At 36.7% G+C, this 26,254-nt stretch overlaps 1 protein-coding gene across 1 annotated transcript in view; it reads right to left on the reverse strand.

The window, feature by feature from the left end:
* Positions 1 to 6,269: 6,269 nt before the first annotated feature.
* slc9a2 (solute carrier family 9 member A2) overlaps positions 6,270 to 26,254 on the reverse strand; it is a 35,295-nt gene continuing 15,310 nt past the window's right edge. The window contains exons 3-12 of the mRNA XM_004911791.4: positions 21,497 to 21,747; positions 17,960 to 18,177; positions 16,167 to 16,369; positions 14,651 to 14,740; positions 13,236 to 13,306; positions 12,312 to 12,470; positions 11,711 to 11,807; positions 10,819 to 10,947; positions 9,874 to 9,964; positions 6,270 to 8,514 (exon numbers count right to left, since the gene is read on the reverse strand). Of these exons, the coding sequence (XP_004911848.1) occupies positions 8,168 to 8,514; positions 9,874 to 9,964; positions 10,819 to 10,947; positions 11,711 to 11,807; positions 12,312 to 12,470; positions 13,236 to 13,306; positions 14,651 to 14,740; positions 16,167 to 16,369; positions 17,960 to 18,177; positions 21,497 to 21,747 (1,656 nt within the window). The 3' untranslated portion in view covers positions 6,270 to 8,167. The remainder of the gene's footprint in view (positions 8,515 to 9,873; positions 9,965 to 10,818; positions 10,948 to 11,710; positions 11,808 to 12,311; positions 12,471 to 13,235; positions 13,307 to 14,650; positions 14,741 to 16,166; positions 16,370 to 17,959; positions 18,178 to 21,496; positions 21,748 to 26,254) is intronic.

Genomic DNA, 26,254 nt, shown 5'->3' on the forward strand with positions numbered 1-26,254 from the left:
CACTATCAGCTTATAGGAGGCTTTATTTGATAGTAAATATTGTTTTTATTCAACCAAAACTTGCCCCCAAGTCAGGAATTCAAAAATAACTACCTGGTTTGGGGACACTGAGAGCAACATCCAAGGGGTAGGTGAGTAACATGTTGTTGGGGATCACTTCCGTAAAGCATGCACCAACTACCAATATTGCATGCTATCACTGGGCTCCATGGGGGGAGTGGGCCATGGTACAGTTCCACTCCCTGCCCCTGTGGAAGAGCTAGGAGTCAGAAGTAGAAAAGTGTTCTGCCAATCCTCATCATATAAAATACTTCTATTTCCAAAGTCCTTTGTGCAGTTTAATACACCAAGATAAGCAACATTCTGGTAAATAGTATCAAGCAAGCAGCAAAATAATACCCAGAGATTACATTGTTTATCAATGTGGAAAACGGGCACTGATTAACAGAAACTCAGACGGGTTTTTCCAGAAGGTTTTTTCCCTTCAGGAAGGGGGATCTTGCAAAGCAATTTTTTTTTAGTAAATAGCAAGTAAATTGTTTCTTTTTTTCTCTGTAATAATAAAACAGTGGGTGTCATTTATCAATATTGGGCCAATTTGCCCATGGGTAGTAACCTATGGCAACCAATCAAATTGTTGCATTCATTGTTCTACATGCAGCTGGCTGAAAAAAGTCAACTACTGATTGGTTGCTTAAATTCATAATTGCGTGCATGTTGTCCCGGACAGCCAAAAGGGACAACTGGGAAAGAATAGAAGACAGGGATGTAACTACAGAGGAAGCAGACCCTGCGGTTGCAAGGGGGCACATTAAGTCCCAGTGAGACCCTAAATTATTAAACAATTTCAATTTGCCAATATTTTGAGGCCCAAAAATACATTTGTTGTTGGGCCCAGTAACACCCCGTGTACCCCCAATGGCCCCCATCGCAACCTTTCAAACCCCCCAGCAGGCCCCCCCCACCTGCTCAACCTCCTTCCCTGAGCGCACCTAAATTAAACTTACGGTCAGCACATCGGGGGGAGACAGGAGGGAGACCTGTGGCTCGGTATAGTGCCCTACGGGTATTGGGTCTGGGTCGTCGGGGCCCACCGGGTTGTTTCCCAGTGTTCTTGTGGCCCAGTCCTACCCTGCATATAGGCCACAAAAAATAACGTGGGCACACTGCTCGATCAGTGACAAGGGTAAGATACAGGGGTCCCTAGCTTCTCTGTACCCTGAGTCTTGTGCCTTAGTCACAATTACAGGTGCATTTGCAAAAGAAAATGTAAGCACAAATGTTTTATATATGGTTTGGCACAAGCAAATTTATACTGAGCACTGAATCAGCTAATAGGAAATGAGAACCTATGTACCTCTTACTGTCCAGTATAAGGACATTTTAGTTGCCTAGGACTGGACTAATGCAGAGCAAAATTTTTGGTCCAGTTTTGCTGCGATAGACTCGACTGGTTGCACAATGCGATGTAAAAAAAAAAGTCACCCATTGACTTTGTTTTTAAAATTTTTGCTGTTTCGCAAATTTTGTTGGTGATTTGCCCATCACAACCTGGGACTTCTGTGACCTATATGAATATAAAACAACAGACCTCCGTAAGGACTTTTAATATGTTAATATTTAACATTAGGTGCTTCATTTGCACAAAAAAGAAAAAAGGGCTGCAATGGGGCATTTTTTGCACTTGGCACACAAATATCTGCAGGCCCCTGCGCTTTATTTGGGAATGCAGAGACCTGCAGATTGCATCTTGAATGGAAGCCTGCCTGCCTCTAACCTCGCTCTGGTTGCTGTTTGCTTCTGAAAGGCAATTAAAACATAAAAAAATAAAAATTGAAGACCAAATACAAAATTGCTTAGATATTGCTCATCTACATCATATTAAATGTTTATTTAAAATGCATAACTCCTGTGAGGACCTGTGTCCTGTTGGACCCAGTGTATGCTTCTATTATTATCAATGGCTCATTTTCCAATTTTAACTTGCCATTGGCTAAATGTCACTTGCTTCATGTGATCACATTACAAGTGCTGATTACTGCCTTCTTCTTTGTATGCATTAAGGAAGTGACCTGCGTGTATAAATAGCTTTTCTGGTTTATATTTTTAAACAAAGTACCAATAGGATATTAGCATGGAAGTGTTGTCGGCAGATTAAAACGCAGGCATACCTTATAAAGACTATGCTAAATGGGAAAGTTAGCAGTACATTTAAAAATGCTAAAAAAGTAACCCTCATATGTAAGGCACTAAGTTTGCCCAGGAGCAGTAACTCATAGCAAGCAATAAGATGTTTGTATTTAAACAGGTGACCAATAAATGCTGCCTGTTGATTGGTTGCTATGGGTTACTGCTTCTGTGCAAACTTTGTGCCTTTTATTACATATTCCCATAATTGTTCTATTCATACCTTTTGTATATCGGTGCAATAATCATGTGTCAACATATGCATGGTAAATATATATATATGTACCAACACATTTGGGATCACAAATTAGAAAATATCCGAGTGAAAGAGCTGACAGCAAATTGTTTTAGGTGTCTAAGTGAAATATAAAGGGAATATATTGTCCACTCTACATGGGTATTCAAGTGGAATATATATGGGTATTCAAGTGGAATTTGTGAAGTAGAAAAGGAGTAGAAGAAACCTGAGCTGTAGTGTTCTGAACCAATGTGCCCAGTATATGTCTCTCCCTCTAGAAGCAATGAAAGGTTGTGAAGGTTCTAGATTGTGGTTAATGACTGTTTAAATTTGCTGGAAATTATTACCTTTTACTATATATATATAATTATATATTGCACCTCGAGCACCTGATTAATTATTTCCCATTGTGAAGCAGGAGGTGAGTTAAGTTGGCCTTTACACAGACTAACGTGAAGTATCCTGAAAACCTGGATTGACTGCTATTTTGTGCCTTAAGAAAACTTTATCATATTTCAAAATCTTGTAATTTCAGATTCTTACCCTGTACCTGAGAAACTGACCTGCTTCCAGTCCTTCTGGCTTCAGCACAGAACACCCCCAGCTGTTTGCTTAAGTATTTGCCCTGCACACGGTGCCTTCATGCTGTTTTTAGTATCCTCCAGTCTAGTCCAAAGCCTCTGGCAACAGATTTAGGCTTAAACCTTAAATCTCAAGGCAACTTCGGCAAATCGCGCCGCTGCGTATGCCATCCCACCAGCGATTTAGATTCTAGCCGGTTGGATGGCATTTCGGGGAGAGATGTCCGTGACAAGAGAGATTTGTCACGGCACGACTAATCTCCCCGTGTGTCTCAGCCCTTATACAAATCCAGTCAGACACGCAACAAAGGGGATACCCTTTACGTTTGCAAACAAAGTAAGAACTGTTTATACAGACATCTAAAAATACAAACTAAAAGGTAAATGTGACAGATAAAAAACAACAGCACAGCAAGGGTTGGCTTTGTAAATGAGCCATGGTGTATCAGCTAGAGTTTTGTGACTAAAAGATGGCAGGTAAAAGACCATAAAGCATTGCATTTTTAAAATAAAAACTGAATAGCATTCAGAAAAGCAAATATTCTAAAGGCATGCTCTGGTAATTTCAGGTGATGTCTAATCTACTTTTATGTAATCTATATAAACCATTATTTTTCATATTTAAAGAATTACAGGTATGGGACATTTTATCTAGAATTCTTGGGATTTGGGGTTTTTCCAGATAAGGGATCTTTCTGTAATTTGGATCTCCGTGCCTTAATTCTACTAAAAAAACATTTAAATAAACTCAAAAGATTGTTTTGCCTCCAGTAAGGATGAATTATTTCTTAGTAAGAATCAAATACAAGGTGCAGTTTTATTGTTGCAGAAAAAAGAAAATCATTTTTAAAAATGTGGCTTATTTGATTAAAAATAAGTCTATGGGAAATGGCCTTACTGTAATTCAGAGTTTTATGGATAGCAGGTTTCCAGATAACGTGGCTGAAAAGGCATTGTCTACTTCATAATGTCAGCTGAATATTATCATTTTAAGACATTTTTTTATTGCACTGAATTATTTCCGTGTAGGTTTCCTAGCCAACAGATGCTCTATGTCATTAGCAAGGTATAGAGCCTGAAATAGTCTGTAGCTCTTACGCCTGTCTCTTAGGGAACCACATGCTTTCCTGCAACACCAAATGTAGCTTGTCCTTTTTTAGAAATCTGTGAAAAGAACTTGTAAATGTTTGTATGGTTTAAAATGCTCGACTGTTCTTACTTGTATTTATCTTGATTTAGTACTTTGATCTGTGCATCCGGGGCAACATTTAAACCACATACCTCTTCGTTTGCTACTTTATTTACAGTCAGGAAAGGGAACAAATATTTAAAAACGCTGTATTTAAAGGGGGTATTCATTTTATACAGTGTTGAATTTACAAACTATATACCCAATAACTATTTTTAGCAGTTACCTTATAAATATAACTTAGTTTTCCTGATTCTTATCAAAGAGCACAGTCCAACAGCTCTGTGCAGCTTTATAAAACTATACACATACATTACTTACCCAGCATTCTAAATGCCTAACAATGCTGTTGTTTTTGTGTTACACTACAGTACTGAGAAGCCAGACATGGCCTGATTAGAAATAATCTATTTCTGTATCTCATATATGTCCCATAAAACTGTTCTTTATCAGTGCAGAGCTCACATATTCCAGAGCACTTTACAAGATCAATCACATCTCGGCTCCACTGGAGCTTGCAATAGGGGAATTCTTTCATATTTTTCTCTCGGTCTATAACACCCTCTATGAACACTGCAGCGAGTATAAATGCTCACTGTCCACACAATCACAAATAGGAAAAACTCATTATAAACTCAGGTAGGTTAACACTTTATTTGTTTGGATAAAATGTTATTTCATAACAATCTTTAAAAATGCTTTACAAAATATTATACTTCGTTATATACTATATTTACAGTATATAAGCATATGCAATGTGCACATTACTTTTTGTTACAGATACAGCACTGTTTATAGTAGCTGCTGGTACACACTGGCATCGGCATAGGCTTTTAGAGAGCATAGGATACTAAGGCACACCTTTCATACTCCAACAAGCAGCACTCTATCTGAACTTGCAGCACAAACTGAATGTTCAATTCCTACAAGCACAATGCAAACATTTTTCAAGTATCAAATGTTGTCTTTGTCTTTCATCTTTTGGCATTTCCTTGCCTAAGATACATATAGTGCAACTCTTAGGGGCAGATTTATCAAGATATGAGTTCAGAGCTTAATACATAAAAACTCACCCACGTTCCATTCATTCCTATGGGATTTAAAGAAGTGTATTTATCAATGGGTGAAAGTTAGAACTCACTTTTTGATAAATACACTTCTAAAAATCCCATAGGAATGAATGGAACGTGGGTGAGTTTTTATGTATTAAGCTCTGAACTCACATCTTGATAAATCTGCCCCATAGAATGTGAGTTTTTGTGTATTAAGCTCTAAACTCACAATTTGATAAATCTGCCCTTAAGCATTAGTTCATGACAAGTAAAACAGTTCTGACATCAGTGTCTAAATCAGTAGTGAATTAGTAGAGTTGTTTTCATTATTTAAAAAACAAAAAAAACAAAAAACACCACTGTAAGGTCATATGATAACAATATACAAACAGCTACAATAAATATAAATAACATCTTGGAAATGTGTCCACACAGATATCTGCAGGAAAAACAAGAAGACAAATCTTGAAGTCAATTCCACTTAGCAATAAGTTTGACTTCTGAAAGTAACTATTTATTCATTAAAGTAATAGACAAATATAGAAAAAGTACATCTGAAGTGTAAGGCACACCAATGAGGTTAAAAGCTCAAACATTACAAAACAATGTTGCAGTATTGCTCTGATACTGTATTTATAACTCTTTAATGTATTAAGCACACAAAGAGAGAGAGTAAACAATGCAGGGTTCTCATTGATGGACTCTGTGTGAAAGACTGATGGCAATGACAGATGGGGCACTTTGTTGCTCACAGGAAATGGAATGAAGATCATCACATGTAAAACACCTTTTGCATGCCTATCTGGCGTAATTGCCGAAAAAAAGTTCAAGAAGGCCTTTTGCCAAATTGACACCAGAATGTCATTAGATTTCATAGAATAAATCTGCATTGAAGAATGTGAATGCAATTGTACAAAATGAAGGTTTCAAGAATCAAGGCTTACAGTATATGTAATCCCTCTACTCACAAACAACATTTAGAACCATCATTAGAAGGTGAAAAATGAAACTTTAAACTTCAGTATTAGAAAAATGGTGAAGAACCTCTTTAATGTACACGAACAAGACACAGAATGAAGTGATAACTCTCCATTAAGTTAAATCATTGATAGTTCTGAGGAACAGCGTAGAGGATTGAAGCTTCTATCCCATATTAGGCACATTTATACACCCTCTTTCAGGAATCCCAACATGCATATATAAACGCATAAACTTATACCTGTATTTAAAGTGTACTTGGCTACAAAAATTTAAAAAGTGATTTATGAAGTTTATTTAATTTTTGGTTTGAGTCTTTGGAAATTGTATAATGTTGGTGATAAGTGGCACTGGTTCTGCTGTTTCAGTGATTCTAGGGTACTCAACAAACAAAACACAGACCAGAAGCCCAGTCCGTGTACTGCAATGTAACATTCAGCATCTGGGGACCCTGCTATGTGCATCTAAATATCAGACCTTACATCACTGCTTACACATCTGTAGCCTGTAGTATGAACAAGGACATTTGACAATGGTCCCTGTTGTGTTAAATGTGACATACAGTACAACACACATTGTGGCCCTCAAGTTAGTGCAGAGGAATTTGAGTATAAAAACCCAGACCAGTAGAAATTCAATAAAATGTGAACATCAGACCTCAGACTTTTGGCCCCAGCAATATGCAATTATATATAGTATACAGACCTCAAAACAGTGGCTCCTTCCTTCCCGCAAAGAAACAGCTATAACACTCCCATATCAGCGATACCCCAATATCAAATCTTACATTAGCGCGGAACCACAAGGTGAAAGATTTGTTACCAGAGATGAATGAATGGGATTTGCAGCAGGTCATGTAACTAACCACTGCAAACAGTGCCTAGAAAACATGTCACTGCAAATGCTAATAACAGACTAATTGAGAAGCCAGTGATTATTATGATCTAGTAATGCACAGTGTTGTCAGTTCTTGTCATTAGGCACAAAGAACTGGAAATGAAAGGGGGAGCCCATGCTGCTTAGGGGTTAGTTGCAGTTCTTGTCGGCAGACAGACTGCCAGGAAAGGAAAAAAGCAGTGGGGGGTTAGAAGAGGCAGACGGGGGTACAAGCGGGCAGAGGGTGGGGCGCAGGGACAATTAGTACTGCTTTGGGTGGCAATACTATTTGGCCTTGCTCTGAATTGATCATTAGATTAAATATTGTGGAGGTGTCTAGGGTCACAAAACAGAAACAACAAAGTCTCTTGCTACCACCCCTTCTTTGGAGATCATCATCAAGCACCTTTTACTGAAGATGATGGGATATGTTAACTATATGGCAAGAGGGGTCGGGAAGGCATTACTAGTGTTTTAAGAATTTTGTAGTGTAGAATTAGTGCCTCAGTGTAAAATGGGAATAATAATAACACCAATAAACCTGCCCAACCCTTTATGTCCGTTATTTTAGGTAGTAGCACAGTATAGTAAAAACTTGTTTTTTAGCAGGCAGGGATAAAACTAGCTTAAATACACATTAAATTAATTTTAACACAGCGCATAATACTTTCTATGAAATGAAATATAAATAAAATGCACCAAAAAGTGCCTGTTCTAAAAGGGTGTTATGATGATTGTATGCAAAATAATTGCAATTTAATCAATAGTTTAGCCAAATAAACTACAGACATTTGGCTGTTCAAAAACTGCAGTTCTTGCCATGCCCCTTATACCCTTATAGGTAATCTAGAAGAGAGGATTCTGAAAGTTACTCAACAGATAGAGCACATACTGCACATATAAATTGAAATCATATTTCAACATTTTTTTTACAAATAAAAATCCTTCAGAATAGTAGTGCAACACTGTATATGCCTTATGAACTGCCTGTTTTACTTTTAGTAAGTGCTGGATAAACATATATGTATAATAAAGCTATACCATTACAAGATTATTTTACTCCTGCTTATCTGGGTGCCCTAGGGGGAGGTTTAAATTCTCTGTAATTCTTTTTCCAATTCTCAGGCTCAGAAGACCGTCTAGTGCGTGGTGGTGGTATGGGTAGAATATCCTCTTCATCTTTCACTTTGTCTTCACTCAAGGGTTCAAACCGTGTTCTGGGTAACAGTGGGTCCCGAGGTCCTCTCGGTGTTTGTGCTTTGTCCAGGACATTATCTGCCCCATCCCTCTCATTCTTCCACTCAAAGCTGCTGTATGGCTGCCGCTTTTGTCTTTGGTCCCTTAAAATATCTCCAGCCCTAGGATGGAAGTTTAACTGGGTGGAATAGCTGGAATCTGAGTCACTATCTCCAACTGTACATTGAAAAAAAGAGAGATGTTAAATACATGTTAATAAAAAAAAAACTGTAATCAGTTTTGTAATCAGTTTTACTGACACCTTCATCTTGGTAAAAATAATATTTCTACATTCACCTTTCAATATGTTGATTAGAAAAATAGGGGAAAATACAAAAAGAAATCATAGTGGCATTGGTTTATCATCTAGTAAAATTTGTTTACACATTTGCATTAGTAATGTGTAAATTCTAGCACAATAAAATGTACCAAGGGTGTGACACAACGGGTGGGGGTGTGCTTTTATGCCACTTGGGTTGACTAGAATGGATACAAACTATTATTGGCATTCTTCGGACAGTTTAATAACAATTAATTAACTTCTTCATTCAAAATATATATAATCAATTTCAAACCCCAAGGCACGAATTGGATTTTCATGTGGTTCTATTGCAGCCCTATGATGGGAAAAAAATCACCAGTGGCTGAATCTGATATAAAAGTAGAAATGCACTTGAATTTTTTTTTTAACGCATACTACAAAAGATATTGTAAATACCACTGCATCGTAATGTTCCTGTTCTGAATCCAGTGTACTATACAGGGGATGCTATCTTAAATAAAACAGAAGGGGATGTGACCTAGCAACCCATAACGTACAAAGTATATGGCAAAATGTTCAGATTCCATGTGCAAGTCAAGTGTAAACACCACAACTGACTTTTAGAGGAAGATTCAGAGGAGATTAGAATTAACCACAGAAAATAGCACCTACTTTCCATTAATTCCTATGGGATTTTTAGAAGTGTATTTGTTACATTGCGAACTATAGCTTTCATTCATTGATAAATATAGTTCTTAATGTACCATAGGAATGAACAAAAAGTGGGTGAGTTTTTCTCTGGTGAGCTCTAATTTCACACTTTGATAAATCAATCCCTTAGTAATGGAGAAAAAACATTGCTCTAAGTAGTCACTATGCTCAGACAGTATAAGCAAAGTCTGATACCTCACACCCACAGTCTTTTGGCAGTCTTTCCTAGCATTTTGTTTTCCCTGTGTTACAGTCTCTATACATCTCCAACCTCCAAAGCTGACAAAAGCTTACAAAACTGATTTTACTGAATATATATAGTGTACATCTTCTAAGGGACTCAATTTCATTACAAAATGCACAAAGTCCAGTTTAGGCATTTAGATAGCTGGTGTCCACGTCTCTGTTTAGAGGAACATATGTACTGACGCCATTCAGCTTCTGTAAATTTTCAGATGATTATATATTAAAGCAGGTCCAGTTTCCTTTCAAATACTGTCACCAAAAGTCATGGCTACTTCAAATCATAGTATTACAACAGCACCTCATTTTTATCTACAAACCTGTGAAAGAAGTTGTTTTTTTTCCTGTTGGACCTTCAAATAGCTTTGTATGTCCAGGAAGTGATAAATATCGTGCTTGGTGAACAGTGGCCTAAATAAAAACAGTTCATATACAAATTACATAAATATTTTAGATTAACAGCCAGGCAAGTTAGGTTTCTGAAAATATCTAAAGTTGCCACTTTTTTTTCAAGGAACAAAATCTGAATTTTCAAATTTATCAAAACAGCACCACCCTATATGGTCTCTACATAATAACTACACAATAAGTTATTATAATGTATTATAAAAATAGCAATAACTACATAATAAGTTATTGGAAGAATGTAATACAGTTTGCCAAGAAGCATCCCATCTTGGATTTTGTTAGAAGTGTCCGTGACACATTTCAGTGGATTTTGGGCAGCTATTGAGAAGCTAAGCTCGGGAGTCATCACAAATTATCAAACAGAAAATGAGGTTGGCCTCTCATAAAGCTGATGCGTCAGGGATGATTATTTCATTCTGATGCTAATGGCACTGGTTTCTTAGTTGCCATATAATGAAATTATTCACTATTCAGCCTTATACTGTGCCATTTATATTGGATATATACAGTATATTGTGAGTGGGTCCATAAGCTTAGTAACTGACAGCAGCACAGAGCATGTGCAGGGAATCAACAGAAAAGAAGATGGGGAGTTACTGGGGCATCTTCAGAGACACAGATCTGTCCTGCTAAACAAGTGTGGTTGGCTTGGGCTGGTACAGAATCCCAAAACATAGCATTTCTATCCTATTTCTTTGTTAAGGTTTAGATGCAGATGCCCATGAGACCTAAACCAGAGCAGGAAATTAGAATGATATAAAAGCATTATTTTCACTGACATTGTTAATGGCTTCCATAATGTATTAAAATTTTTGACTGTAACACCATAACCAGAAATAATACTGTATTTTGTGTACCGCTCTTCTTGAATTAAGGCTGCTTTTCTTCAGACTTTCCCTCATGCTGTGCCGACGACGAATCAAAATTTCTTTTGCTTGCTTTTCACTGGTCCCTCCTGCAAGGTTGTGTCTGTTGTAGGACAATGTCTGGAACATATAAGTAGAAAGTTGCATGGTTAATTTTGATTAAAAAAATTGCAGCTGTAAATGAAACATGACTGACCTGTATTAGTTATAGGGTAAAACTTGACATGAAAGTTGCATGATTATTTTTTTCATGTTCAAGGTTTTTTTTTCACAAACTAGAATTTTGGTAAATCTGCCCCTTGGTGTTATGCACTGAATTTGGTTGAACTGTTGCTCAAAAAGCTTGTTCACTTTCATTTAGAAAGTAAAGGGGCTGATTTATTAAAATTAGCGATGAGCGGAATTTTTCACCAGGCATTGATTCGCAGCCAATTTCCGCATTTTGCCATTGGCGAAACTTCAGTGAAAATTTGCAGTGGAAAAATTTGTTGCGCAGCAAATTGGGCGTCAAAAATAGGTGCGGTCGCGGAAAAAGGGCTACCAAAAAATACGCAGGTGACAAAAAAATTGCGCGACTAATGTGTTTCGTGATTTTTTTGCGAAGCAAAACGGGACAGATTCGCTCATCACTAATCAAAATGTGAGATTAGTGATCACCACAGAAAAATTCACCCACTTTCTATTCATTCCTACAGGATTTTTATTAACATGTTTGTCCATTGATAAATACACTTCTAAATCACCCATTTGTTTTTAAATGTATACATTCCTTTTTCTTTAGAGTTGCAAATAATTAGATTAGTCTGGTGAATTATATGTCACTTATCACAGCAAAAATAAATATATAACGTGCTACATGTCTCAGGCCTGAGAACATCCTTACCCGCTGACGTATCTGGTAAAGATTCTTGGTTAGCATGTCCCGCATATCATTTACCTCAGTGGGAGAAAGCGGCTTTACTTTTTGTTTTTCATATGTGCTGGTATACAGTAACAGAAGGAAAATAATTGTCAGGCTTAATGCAGGAAACTAGCTGTATTAAAAAAATATGAAGACAACATCTATTTAAAGTTGATTTAATCCTTAGTTAAAGCTGAGACCAACCATTTAATTCAGAAGCAAATCACATATTAAGCCAATGGCATCATCTGTTCAGGCAACCCATGGAAATGAAGGGTCAAATGCTATTTATCTGGGCACACAGCTTTCTCCTAAATTAATAAATGTTCATTCTCAAACTAAAAACACACATTTTAGGCTTCTCCTCAATCACAGACCGACCACAGGAGCTTTGCTTACAGTTCACCAAACTCCACCCATTTTATGTTACATCTGCCTCCTTTTGGGTCCAGGAAGTATGCCAATTTATTTGCCATCTATGCTGTATGGTGTTGACCATACCCAAGTCTCAGTAACCTACCCATCAGGCATATCATAATAATCTGAAATTATTACAATGTAATCTGAACCCAGTTCTACTTACGATAATGAAGACAAAGATGGGTCTCTACTTAAGCCTGTTTCTGCCATCTCAATAGCTTGCTTGATTTCCAGTTTTTTATACAAAGAGACAATGCTTGACGTTGGCTCATTCTCTTTAATCAACAACTTACGGAGAAATTTTTCATCAAATTTTTTAAACCTGTAAAACGAAAGTTTTTACACACTGCCACTGTCTTATTAGCAAGGCACATCTAGAGGGTCAGAATAAATATGTAAACAGTGAAAGAGATGGTACAATGGAAATATTAAAGGCAATATTTGAGCAGTATGATGTAACTGGTATTGCTAATGCATGGTTGAATGAGCCAAATAAGGGGACGGTAAATATAGAAGGGTACAGAATGAAATAAGGTAAATAGAAAAGTAGTAGCGGCATGTCTGCTTGTCAAGCATGCCATAAAATTAAGTATTAAAAAAAGTATTTGTGGTGGAGAAGGCTTTGCTGAGACAAGTTGTCAGTGACTCACACAAGATCTGGTAATTATTCAACAGCACCATTTAACCAAATTTAATTTTAACAAGAGTTGGGAGCCTGGTGCAATGCCCCTACACATGCTTAAAAAGCCTTCCAAAACATGTCATTTTTTCAGAAATAAGGAGTGATTTTTTTCAGGAATCTAAGGGAAGCAGAGTTTTCACACCTGAATTTTCTAGAAATTTGTCAAAAGTTGATTTTGATTTGATGGCTATGTATCTACTATATTATATGCAATGAATTTTTAGTAACTGTAAACCATAAAGTGCCTTATAATTCAATTAGAAACAACAGTTCATTCTGTTATAGCATCTTTTTCTTCCAAAAAAAAAGGGAAACAAAACATTATTCATAGCATATATATATATATATTAACACAGGCAAAACTTTCTTGGGTCTAGTAACTCACAGAAACCAATCAACTCTTACTTATCCTTGCAGTAATTGTGTCCCCAGTGCCCACATATGTCTTCAACACCTGCTTTTACATGATCCAAGAACTGTGTAAAAAAATAGTAAAATGACCATTATAGGGTTTAGTTACTTCCATACTTAAATACTTTCGTACTTACAGCAATATATAGCAATACTGACAACTTAATTTATAAATATACACATACATAAATACATACATATATACCATCTCAGGCTTTAAATTGAACCATGGATAGGCCCATTGTATGTAATCCTCAAACATATCTTGACAACTCAAAAATTTTGCATTAGGGTAAACTGAACCTTCTGTAGACATTTCTATGTAGCAAATCATGGTGTGCTAAAATATGTGGGTTGCTCCATTTCAACACTGAGGATGGGTGTCAATAAGGTTTATGTACCATGTACAGCAGGGATCTTATCGTTTGTCAGGTTCCAAAAATAGGTCCCTCTGCTATTTATGATTGATCACCATGATCCTCTTGAATAAGTGAATAGGTTCCTCCTATATAGAATATAGTCATGAAAAAGAGGTGTACAAACTAAGGGGCTGATTTACTAAGACACGATTTCGAATCCGAATCGGAAAAATTCCGATTGGAAACGAACATTTTGCGACTTTTTCGTATTTTTTGCGATTTTTTCGGCGTCTTTACGATTTTTGCGAAAAAACGCGAGTTTTTCGTAGCCATTACGAAAGTTGCGCAAAGTCGCGATTTTTTCGTAGCGTTAAAGCTTGCACGAAAAGTCACACCTTTTTCGTAGCGTAAAACTTAAAAGGCGCAAATTTTCGCGCAAGTTTTAACGCTACGAAAAAATCGCGACTTTGCGCAACTTTCGGAATGGCTACGAAAAACTCGCGTTTTTTCGCAAAAATCGTAAAGACGCCGAAAAAATCACAAAAAATCGCAAAATACCGATCATTACGAAAAAAACGCAATCGGACGCATTCGGACGTTCGTGGGTTAGTAAATGTGCTCCTAAGTGTGGGTTGCAAGTTAATTTGGGCTCCCTGAGAAAATAAGTGAATTATAAAAAGTGATCAAGTGTTACATATATCAGAGTGAAAAAGTGCTGTAAGAAATCTGAAAGTGGGATTTTATGGGATCATTCAGAATACTTGGAACCTGTGATTTTCCAGTTATACAAAAAAAAACATTTAAACATTAAAAAACCCAGCTGGATTGTTTTGCCTTTTAAAATATGGTTTTGTTGTTATATTATAGTGGACAAGTAAACCAATCACAAATAAGTATTGCTTAAAAGGAAGACTTTAAAAAATGGTAACGTCGTCCTTTTTTTAATAAGCTTTCTGGATAATGGGTTTGGCATTGTAGGCAATAAACCAGTAAATGTGTTTGTGTGCCTTATATAAAAGCGTGTGCATTATACATAAAGGCATTTAATACCCTGCTATGGATTTCTTCACTGATAATCTGTTGCTTTTTGTCTGCTCTTTTCACATTTAAAAACTCCACCAAGGGGCGAATGGTAATTCCCTAGAAAGAAAGCACAAAACAAGTTATTACACTGACCAATAAAACAAAGTACACTCCTTGATTATCAATCATTTGCTAATATCCAGACAAGTATTTTCTAACCACTTGTTTTACAGCTCCAGCTGAACAAGCTGCAAAGGGGGTCTGATCTGATGAAGGCCCTGGTAATAATGGATAATAATAGTTGTGGGTGTTTAAGTTTGGGTACGGTCATTTTCTTTTATAGCTCAAACCTGGACTGGTGCTTTTCCAAAAATGTATCCTGTATAACAAACTCTGGAAGCTTCCAATAACAGGAGTGCACTATTATTCATTTTATAAAGGTCCCATTAGTTTTAGTTTAGTTTACAGCAAAGGGGGATGAATCACTTTTTTTATTTTATGATTTTGACACTTTGCCATGATTTACTTTTTTGTTTAGATCAGTGAAATAAAAATCCCAAGTAAACTAATTTTAATTTCAGATTGTAACAAGACAAAAGGGTATATGTTCTGTTCCGTGGGTGCTAGGGGGTGCTGTATAGAAGTGCTCTTTGACCATGAGGCAAATATATGCATCAAAAATACTGAAACCCATATGCATACATTTTTTTTTACCTTAAAGGAGAACTAAAGCTTAACTAAAGAAGTAGGCTAGAAATGTTGTACATTATGGTTTGGGCTTCTGTACTAGCCCAGGTCAACCACAGCCCTTTAGCGGGTAATATTTGTATACATAGAATATACTGTATACATAGAATATAAATGTCACAATAAATGGCAGATTAGTAGTTCATTTAGATTCACATTATATGGCATCTTTGAAACCAGCAATTAGAATCCGAATTTAATCCTCAGTCCTGTAACATCAACTTATATTACAGCAAACCTCATTTTCTGCTTGATAATTTGCTAGGACAAGGGAACACTACAGTAACCTCCCGACTGCAGGTACACAGTGCGGAGCAGATTTTGGCTTAATAAACGTGAAAGCAGATATTTTCCAGTCCGACTTTCAATCCGATCCGTTCTGTGTGTTGACACTTGGGTGGTTACTGTAGTTTGTAGTGCAGGCACAGTGCAGAGGAAGCAAGCAGATCCGCTTCTCTCATCCTGACAGAAACACACACTAAGGGGCATATTTATTATAGTATGAAAGCCAACATCACCGGTGATGTTGCCCATAGTGAATCTGGATCACTACTGTATATTTGTACAACTTCCCTAATCTGTCACAGACACATTTACTAATAGAAAAAAAAAAACTAGATTGCACTAATTGAGTGTTGGAGAAAAAATCTGCAAGTCATAAGAAAGAAGTCATATAATCATTAGTTGTCACATGTTTTACTTGGTCTTTCTCTGTAGTTTATGCCATATAGGTTACACAGTATGTAATACTCCCTATTTTACTGAAATGCTTTCAAATAGTATTAATAAATCTCACCTGAATAAAAACGGTGAAAAAGATCACAACAATAACAGCTGTAATAAAAAGGTTCTTCCTAGGAAACACTGAGTCGGGAAGCAGAAAAACAAGTGCAAAGCATATTGCCCCCCGAAGTCCTCCATAGGCTATAATAAACTGGTCCTTCATAGTCAGAGGGATCGTACGGAAAAAGTTGATGAGTTGAGTCAGAATAAATACACCTGAAAAAGAATGCTGTTCTGTAAGTGCAAGCATTGCTATACAATGTTAATAAGTCACTGCATTAGAAGAGATCCCTTGGCCTCAAGAGCATCCTTCCAGGTCAGGCTGGGTGCCAATAATCTATCATATGAACTAAAAGCATCTGCAACAGCACTGATTGTCCTTTCAAGAGGCCTAATGTGGTGAATGACACCTGTGTTCTTCAATCCTTGTAAGTTGCAACACAGACAGTGAACATAATTCCAAAGCTTTTTCTTTCATCAGAGTGTTGTCTCAATATCAATACTAAGAGGTGGGGACCCCTCCCTCCTCTACCACTTTCTATTGAAAGAGGCAAAACAAAACAGACAGTGAACAGCATTTCATTGTGTGAAACTAAATTATCTTATTGTCAGCTTCCTAATCTCAGTCGAGTTACACCATACAAGTGTAGCTGAATTGTTTGATAAGTGACTAATGTGAAATATCTGACAGGTGAATCGTATCTAGTTTTTAATAGGCTGAATGATACTATGTGCACAGAAACCTGATTAAGATTAAGAAACCGCTGTGCATGAGACTGAACTCTGTAACACTAAACTTGATCTGGTATATAAAAAAATCTGTGGCAAAGTGCCATGGTATATGAAAGGGCCAGCTGCAGTAGGGTTTGTGCTATGATCAATTTTTAGGTGTGGCGCACAGGCACTGGTTATTGATTCAGGCAGGTCTGAGGCTCTGTGAGTGAACAGCGGTGTTCCTAGACTACACGAACTTCACAGCTATGGCCCACCCCCTTGCCACCAGTCCTTCCTGTCACTCATGGTGCTGCCAGGAAGGGTTTTTTTTAACACTATAGACTATAAAGGAACCAGTCACTGTGGTCCGGACACCCCCCTCCGCGACCACGGGGTCTGCATCCTCTGCGGTTATGCTTCTGCTCTATCATACAGTATATAGAATGGGCTCTATCTATGTATTGAATGGGTAAAGACCACACAGGGCAATGATTTCTGCAGGCTGAGAATCAGCCACGTGTAATATTAGCCTTAACATGGTCTTCCAATACCAAAACTTAGCCCCAAGTGTCTGCAATTTACTTATTTTCTTTCCCCTCTGTCGGGGCTACAAACAATGACTGTATAAGCAGATAAGCAACAAGGAAGCACACATAAATATTATAGTACAGTATGTCAGTTTATAGTTGAAAACTCCCCACACCGAGTGTACCAGTGATAACCATTAAAATTTACAGTGATACCATCAGTAAGATTTGTTCCATATAAGAATCAATGATAATCTTCCCTCGCTAGTCACACAGTGAGCTACATATGTAACGGTAAGCTCCAAAGATATCCGGTAGATACAGCTCATATAGGAATGTCAGTAGTTCTGACATATATACACTGACATGCTGGCATTTACACTGATATACTCCATTATAATATTTTATGTGTGCATCCTTGTACTGTAGGTTGTCTACTTGTATAGACAAGGTACTATACTGCTCATAAAATAATGTATTGAATTTCCAGAATTTTATTCATACAACAAAGGTGCAGAGTAGATGTGTTTATGTTTTATAAAGCTATATGACAGTTCCAACTTACCTGCTGCACGCCAGAACAAGCAGAAGAATAATGTGAAGCAGACAAAGGCCCAGTTCCATTCATGGTTCTGACCAACTGTGGAAACACCCATGAAAATGAAGATCAGAGTCTCACTAACACTGCTGAGCATCTTCATAAAATACTTGATTGTGGTATATGATTTCTGGGAAACATTCTCCTCTACATACTTTTTCATGGACACGGCACAAGTTGTTATACTGTAAAGGAAGGATTTAATTTTTATTCAGCTACTGTATGTCCAAACATTTACACAAGCCAAATTATATTTTGTGGCATTCTACAATCAAATGGTCGAGGGGTGGACCGATAAATCATACAAGACCAACATTTATCATTTAGAAAGTGACAGGTAAGCAGAAAGGGTAGAAGAAGATACATAGCTGCTACCAGTATTACTGTTCTTTCTTGGGGAAACAATAACTGGATTATATATCTCACTATATGAAGTGTTAAGATATTTTCCTATAAGGACAATCTAGGACTGAGCTACACCTTCTTATGAATTTGAGTAGAATAATATCAGAAAAGGTATTTTGTCAGATATGAGACTATGAACTCAGGAGTTTTCTTGGGCAGCAGTTCTTGGGGTGAAACACATTATGCAGAGTATTAAGCACAGGACCTTTTAACCCATACAAGTAAGTATTAACAATATAGTGGTGGTGCCAAACCTATGTTCCCATTCTGGTAAGCATAAAGTACCTTGTTATTTGGTTACAAGTCTAAAGGTATTCATAATACATTGTTAGCTAAAAAGCAATTTCCGTTCAGTGAATAGTCCCCTTTCCAGTTAGACTGCAGGTTATAGAAGCTGGCACAGGATATGTCTTCTGAACTTGTGGTAAAAAGTTACCACCCCCCAATCAGGAAATAATATTTTTTTTTACTATCCTCCTGCCCCCCTCCCAAAAGATAAGGCCATTGGAATGGATATGGTGTAATGCTTTGTTTAATATTTCTTGCAATAATCTCACAATGCATGTTACAGAAAGCTGTAGTTAAAGATTGAATTCTGTGTGCTCAGCTTGAACTGCATTGCTGATTAGTAACTTTTCCTGTGAGTCAATGAAGGGAATTTGATACAAACAGCTGATGAATTGTTCATTAAATATTTGCTGTGCTTGCTATGAAATACTGTTAACTGAATTACCTACTCATCAAATTTAACTGCACCCACAATTCTCTTTGACAAAGATAACAGAGAAATAACAGATGCATTATCATTACGATTTAATATTATATATAATGCTCTTTGTTGCAATAACAGTTTCACACAACATTAAAACCATTAAGGAAATTTAACGCCTGTCATACTGAGCGACAACAGCAGGGGGTGCTCCTTTTACACATTTATGATATTAGCCACCATATGTAATAAAAGGAACTAAGTGTGCCTAGGAGCAGCCTCCCATAGCAACCAATATGCAACAGGTGACCAAGAAATGCTACCTGCTGATTGGTTGCTATGAGTTACTGCACCTGGGCAAACCTAGTGCCTTTTATTACATTACCCCATAGTGTTGAACTTATTATTATTGTTGGCTTTCTGCACCATTTAAAATCCAGACATGAGATTTTAAAGATTTTTATGAGTACGTAATTAGACTTTTATAGAAATATCTCACCTCATTATCTCCTCTTTTCCTTATTTCCCACTTACTTAAAATTATATAACTAACCAATGCCTGAAGTATATTAACGTGACTAAGGGGGCCATTTACTAACTTTCGGATTTTTTTTTTCCTGATTTGAGTAAAAATGTTGCAGAAAAAGAGTTATTATGCGTCAAATGGGCTAAAATATGAATATGAAAATTTGCCAGTTAAAACTTGTTGAGATCATACAGAAGTCAATAGCAGATGTCCCTTTCCTTCCCTGGATGATCTTTCTTTTGCTTCAAAACTTTAGGGGTTTTGGATTTTTGACAATTTTTTTGTGCGACAATTCTGTTGAAAAATTCTGAATTTTTATGACATTTCTGTGACATATACTGCGCAAACTTTTTCATTTCATATTTTTTAGTAAATGCCAGACACTCAAGAGTTTATTCGAATTTTAAAATAAGAAAAGAGTTTTAGTAAATCTACCCCCAAAGTAAATAAATAAGTAATACTAACCCCTCCTCTTTTATCCCTGCTATGAAAAAAATGTATTTTCATTTTATAACGGAAAAAGCCAAATTTGTTTTGAACCTAAAAAGGGGTCTCAGTATTGCCAGTTTGCAATGCATTTATTATACAGTTAGGTTTCGCTTTTACTAATTTAGTTGTTGTAATAAATCAGAGGTTTTTTATCTCCTCTGTTAATGTTTATAGCATTTTTACTGCTCTTCTGACTTCTGTTTTCCACTGACACAGGAGAGATAACTCATTCTGATAGCAAAACTCAATAGTAATGCAATTAAAATGTATAATCCTGGCTACTATATGAATGGGGTATTATTTTTTTTTAAAAAAAATATTGAATTGTGTTATTTGAATTCTGATCATTACTTGCTCACTATTGTAATTGTGCCACAGGAGCAAAATTGTAGCCCTTAGGCTAATGTCACATGATGGGTTTTCTCTGCCAGCAGCAAAAACACTAATGCCACCCTATGGGGCTGATTTACTTACCCACGAACGGGTCGAATGGAGTCCGATTGCGTTTTTTTCGTAATGATCGGTACTTTGCGATTTTTTCGTATGTTTTGCGATTTTTTCGGATTCTTTACGAATTTTTCGTTACCAATACGATTTTTGCGTAAAAACGCGAGTTTTCCTATCCATTACGAAAGTTGCGTAAAAAGTTGCGCATTTTGCGTAGCGTTAAAACTTACGCGAAAAGTTGCGCATTTTTCGTAGCGTTAAGTTTTAAAGCTACGAAAAATGCGCAACTTTTCGCGTAAGTTTTAACGCTACGAAAAATGCGCAACTTTTTACGCAACTTTCGTAATGGATACGAAAAACTCGCGTTTTTACGCAAAAATCGTATTGGTAACGAAAAATTCGTACAGAATCCGAAAAAATCGCAAAACATACGAAAAAGTCGCAAAATGTTCGTTTTCAAGTCGGAACTTTTCCAATTCGGCTCGGATTCGTGGGTTAGTAAATCAGCCCCATAGTGTAGCAACAAACACGAAGGAGATCTACCTGTCCCTGTGAAAATGTGAAGAATCTGACAGAAAATGGCAAATTTTCTTTTATTTTCAAATTTTATTTTCTTGATGAAATCTGCCCCATGTGTGCAGTGACAGGAAGATTCACTTTATGCCTGTTACTATACACACTGGGCAGCAGCAGGCAGGAGAGAAGTTATCTGCTGGTAGAGAAAAATTCATTTTTTGATATTAACCTTAGTTGTAAAAAGCAGATATAGAGTAGTTGTGTTTCATCCCTTAGAGAAATTTAAAGCGCAAAATGTTTGTATCAAATCCAGATCTTTAATTCTGCCACATTGCTACTTCTGTTCATGTTATACTGTTACCTACAATATTAGTCCATTGAATGCTAGTTGTATGCCTAGTGGACTACTTACGCCACAATGCCGGAGAGGTGGAACATTTCCGCTGTTAAGTAAGACAAGTAGCTGTACAAGAAGACAAAAAGAGGTTCTATCACACGGATGTTGCGAGTGAAGCGAGTAGTGAATGCAGCTACAAAACCAAAAATAATTCCAATAAAAAATCCTCCAATTCCCACTAGAAATAAAATGGCGATTCCTGAGAAAACATCAGAGGTTTCAATTGTTTTCATCTCACAGAACGACTTGAATAAGTTATACAGAACCTATGGACAAAGGAAAGAGATATATTATGAGTAGTTTGGGTTTTTTTTCTACAGACTATATACAATATATTTACCACTAAAGTAACTAGTAATGTGTAACAATTTGTAGTATCAATAAAAAAAATGTAGATATCCCAACTGATTTTTACCATTGCTCATCTGGAATTTCCAATAAGGTGATTGGAACTATAGTTCTAAAACAGCTCAACAGGCATAGGCTGAGCATTCTGGTTCTAAAACATAAATATTATTTTGCATCACTATCAAGACATATTAAAGAACTAAACCATAACAACAAATAAGGCTAAAAATACAGTATTTTATTACATTAACTTAATGCTCCAGCCTAAAGGTTCAGCATCTCTGTATGAGTAATCATCCCGGCTTTCAAAGGGTCAGTAACTTAACACATGATCTGTGTGCTGGGCAGTGGAGTGGTTGAGAAGGTAAGCTTAGAGGTTTTACATTGTGATCCAAATTGCACTGGTTTCTTCAGAGTTGCCATGTAATTAAAATCTGAATTAACTAATAATTAGTCTTATTTTGGGAATGTAATATTCTATATATGCACTATGTGATTTCCACAATAATTAAGCTGTCCCTAAGCTCAGTAACTGACAGCAGAATGCAATGACAGAGTAAATGCAGTGAATCAGCAGAATAGAAGATGGGGAGCTACTGGGGCATAATCGGAGGCACAGATCTTCCCTGCTAAAGGCTTGTGGTTGCCTTGGGGTGCAAAACCCAAAACATTTGTAGCAAGTCTATCTTGCTTTTTAAAGTTTTAGTTCTCCTTGGCTATAGCCAATTTATTTCGTCCTTATTCTAGTCTTAATTACATTCCTTAGATTGTACATATCTGGGGACAAGTAGCTTTCGCTGGAACCAAAAGTTTCAAAACTGACCTCAATCAGTGACAGGCATTAATGTCACCTTTAGATTTTGTGGGATATGTTTCTAGAATACATATGTCATATAGGTTTAACTTGTTCTCTTCATTTTTTTCATTTTTAAAGCACTAATATATTCTAGAAGCAGAATGTTTTCTCATAGCCTGTGCAGAAATATACAGTACAGGTAAGCAGAAGATAGGGGCCCTCTTTAGGTTTAAACATTTGGCCTTACTTTGCATTAAGATTTGAACAGCTCTTCAGACCCACACATGCACTAAACTAAACAAGATTAAACTAAATATATAACTATAATTAACCCAACAAAATATATAAGATACAGATAACTGTCTGAGTTTGAGATATCTAGGGGTGAATGCAGAAGCTGCTATACTCTTCAACAACATCAATGAATGCAAGATAGTGTTATAAAATGTCTAGAAATTAAGATAAGCCAACCAGGTTTTTAAACATTTGCCATAAACACAATGCATAAAACTCGAGGGAGAAAATAGGATTTTAAGGATAACTACATTTGTATGTATGTATATCTTTATTTATAAAGCGCTACTTATGTACGCAGCGCTGTACAGTAGAATACATTAATATAAACAGGGTGTTAATAAGATAATAATAGATAAATACAAAGTATAACAATAAATACAAGATAGATACAGCTGCAATAAGTTAAGAGTCGAGGACACAAGAGGAAGGAGGTCCCTGCCCCGTAGAGCTTACAGTCTATATGGGAGGGTAACTGACACAAATAAGCATTTCATTTTCAACAGAAAATAGGTAGTGTAAAATAGAATAGATAATGATGCAAAGCACTGACTAATATGTACAGGTATAGGATCCCTTATCCGGAAACCCGTTATCCAGAAAGCTCCGAATTACGTAAAGCCCGTCTCCCATAGACTCCATTATAAGCAAATAATTTAGAATTTTAAAACTGTTTTCTTTTTTCTCTGTAGTAACAAAACAGTACCTTTTAAATGATCCCAACTAAGATCTAATTAATCCTTACTGGATGCAAAACAATGCTATTGGGTTTAATTAATGTTTTATTGATTTTTTGTAGACTTAAGGTATGGAGATCCAAATTACGGAAAGACCCCTTATCCGGAATGCCCTTGGTCCCAAGCATTCTGGATAACGGGTCCTATACCTGTACTACATAGGCAGCAGTAAATCCTTGTTGATCAACTTGTATGATGATATCCTGAATAAATGTTCAGTGATAAAGTCCCAATGACAGCCAGAGAATATTTGTGAATGGAATATCACCCTTATACTCTATATTTAACATTTAGTTTTACGTAGGTCCTGGGCTTAACTCTCTGGAGATGTCATCAAACTATTTACATCATGCTATTCTTGTCCCTGCAACTCTCTCCTGCCCTTTAAACAGTTTAACATAATAACTTTAACTACCTTCTGCTCCTGCTGTTTACCTTTATAACAAAATGTCCATTAGCTATCATTGCATTTGTAGCGCATGCCATTATTATTATTTCGTTACAAGATGCCTCTCAATATAGAGGGAGTTGCTCTAATCTGTACCTACTGAGCATAAGCAATTCTTTTGAAATTATATTTCTTACAAGAACAGGCCATTATTTCTTGACTCCATCAAATATAGAAATACAGTTTTTAATTAATGACAAACTTAGCATAACTTGTATGAAATCTTAAATCTGGAAGCAATGTTGTTACTGTTAAAATGCGTTATCCACAGTCCAGTTTGTTTGGGGCAGTTGTTAATCTTCCGCACAAGCAGAGTCTTTCAATACTTTGAAGCCACAAAGATGTTACATTTGTATAATGTAACATTTATAATGTAATATTCGATCAATCCACAGTACTGGACTATCAGCGCTCGTATCTTATTCTTTTAGGGGGACTTCAAACAGCCCTTACAACCCTCTGGCAGCAGCCTTGCCAGGCAGGTGCTTCTAAAGGTGATCTCTGCACACCCTGCCCAGGGCTACTTGTCACAGACACATCAGGGACCCTGGCACCAACCCTGATCCTTCTGCTATGGCTCAAAATGGCAGATTACCTTCTGGGGTACTAACTTTCACTTTTTGCTAAGGCTACAGTTGCCTTACTCTTAACCAGAACTATTTCTTACCACTGCACTGAGCTATGACACCAACAATGCTATTCTGATTAAGCTAGAATAACAGTTTCCTACCTAGCGAACATGCATCAGGTTCCTGGAGAGGTTCCCACTTTCCATCCTCACTGGACTAAAGTATTCTCAGCTTTTCTTACATTTTTATATGTTTCTAGGCCCTCACTCTTCACTAGAATTTACTCAGGGAGTTTCTCCCCTCTTGTTGCCTCTACTGGCCACTATCAGTAATTACACTTACATTTTCCAGTATTTCAACTCTTGTCATCATCTAAAGAACAATCATAAACATTACTATACAATATAACTATACACTTTTCACCCACAAAAATGTATGAGTAAGTTGTGTTTTCTCATAAATGCAGATATGTGCGTAAGCATGTGTGTTAGTCAAGGTGACCTGTGTCAGCAAGCATTATGGGAGGTGCTGGTGAAGCAAAATACAAAATCAGTTGAGTCAGGTCAATGAGAGAAAGACAACAGAGGATAGTAACTGCAAACCCCAAACAGAAGCCTAAACTACAAAACAAATAAAAATACACTGAGCACTGAGCTCATTGCTCAGTGATATAATCAAACCTGAAACTGTTTAAAGTAAAATTCACAATTCTTCCAATCAGTGGAATAAATAAATAATTTCTAGTGGATAGGGAACTGTTGGGAAACAGCTTAAATGAATACTGTGGGAAAATGGGAAAACATGTTTTTTTTTTTTTTTCAAAAGCATCGTTTCATAGAGCTTCTCCAGCAGCATCCTGCACTGAAATTCATTTTCAGATTTTTTTATAATTAAGTTTGAAATTTCACATAGGGCTGGCCATGTAATAAACTTTAGTCACACTTTACTGCTGAGCTGCAAGTTGGAGTGATATCACTCCCCTCCCAGCAGCTGATCAGCAGAACAATGGGAAGGGAGCAAGATGGCAGCTCAAAGTAGATATCAGAATAGCACTCAATAGTAAGAAATCCAAGTCCAGCTTGGGACTCCTCCAGTACGAGAAACAATAGGTTACATGAAAGCAGTTCTAATGTGTAGCGCTGGCTCCTTCTGAAAGCTCAGACTCAGACTGCACTGAAATGGCTGCCTACACACCAATATTACAACTAAAAACAAATATATTTTAAATGGTAGAGTGCATTATTTGCTATGTAAACACTGTACTTAAGAAATAAAAAGTATACCACAAAAATCATGACCGAATCCCTTTAAGTAACCATTTGACTTAAAATGCATCTTCTCTAGAAGCATTCATGTCTGATTTGTCTGTACTGTACGTTTGGCAGGACTATGGCCAGGCAGTACAGCACAACTCCAGATAAACCTATAACACTTCTGTTAACTTCTGTTAAGGTGTCTTCATTTTATAAAATAATAATGCCACTCTTCACCTTGTGATTTGATATAGAAATACCATGATTATAATGTCAGTTAAGCAGGGAACCCTGAGAGACTGCTGTGTAACAGGAGAGACCCTTGTCA

The sequence above is a fragment of the Xenopus tropicalis genome, chromosome 2 (assembly GCF_000004195.4).
Source record: "Xenopus tropicalis strain Nigerian chromosome 2, UCB_Xtro_10.0, whole genome shotgun sequence".
NCBI lineage: Eukaryota > Metazoa > Chordata > Amphibia > Anura > Pipidae > Xenopus > Xenopus tropicalis.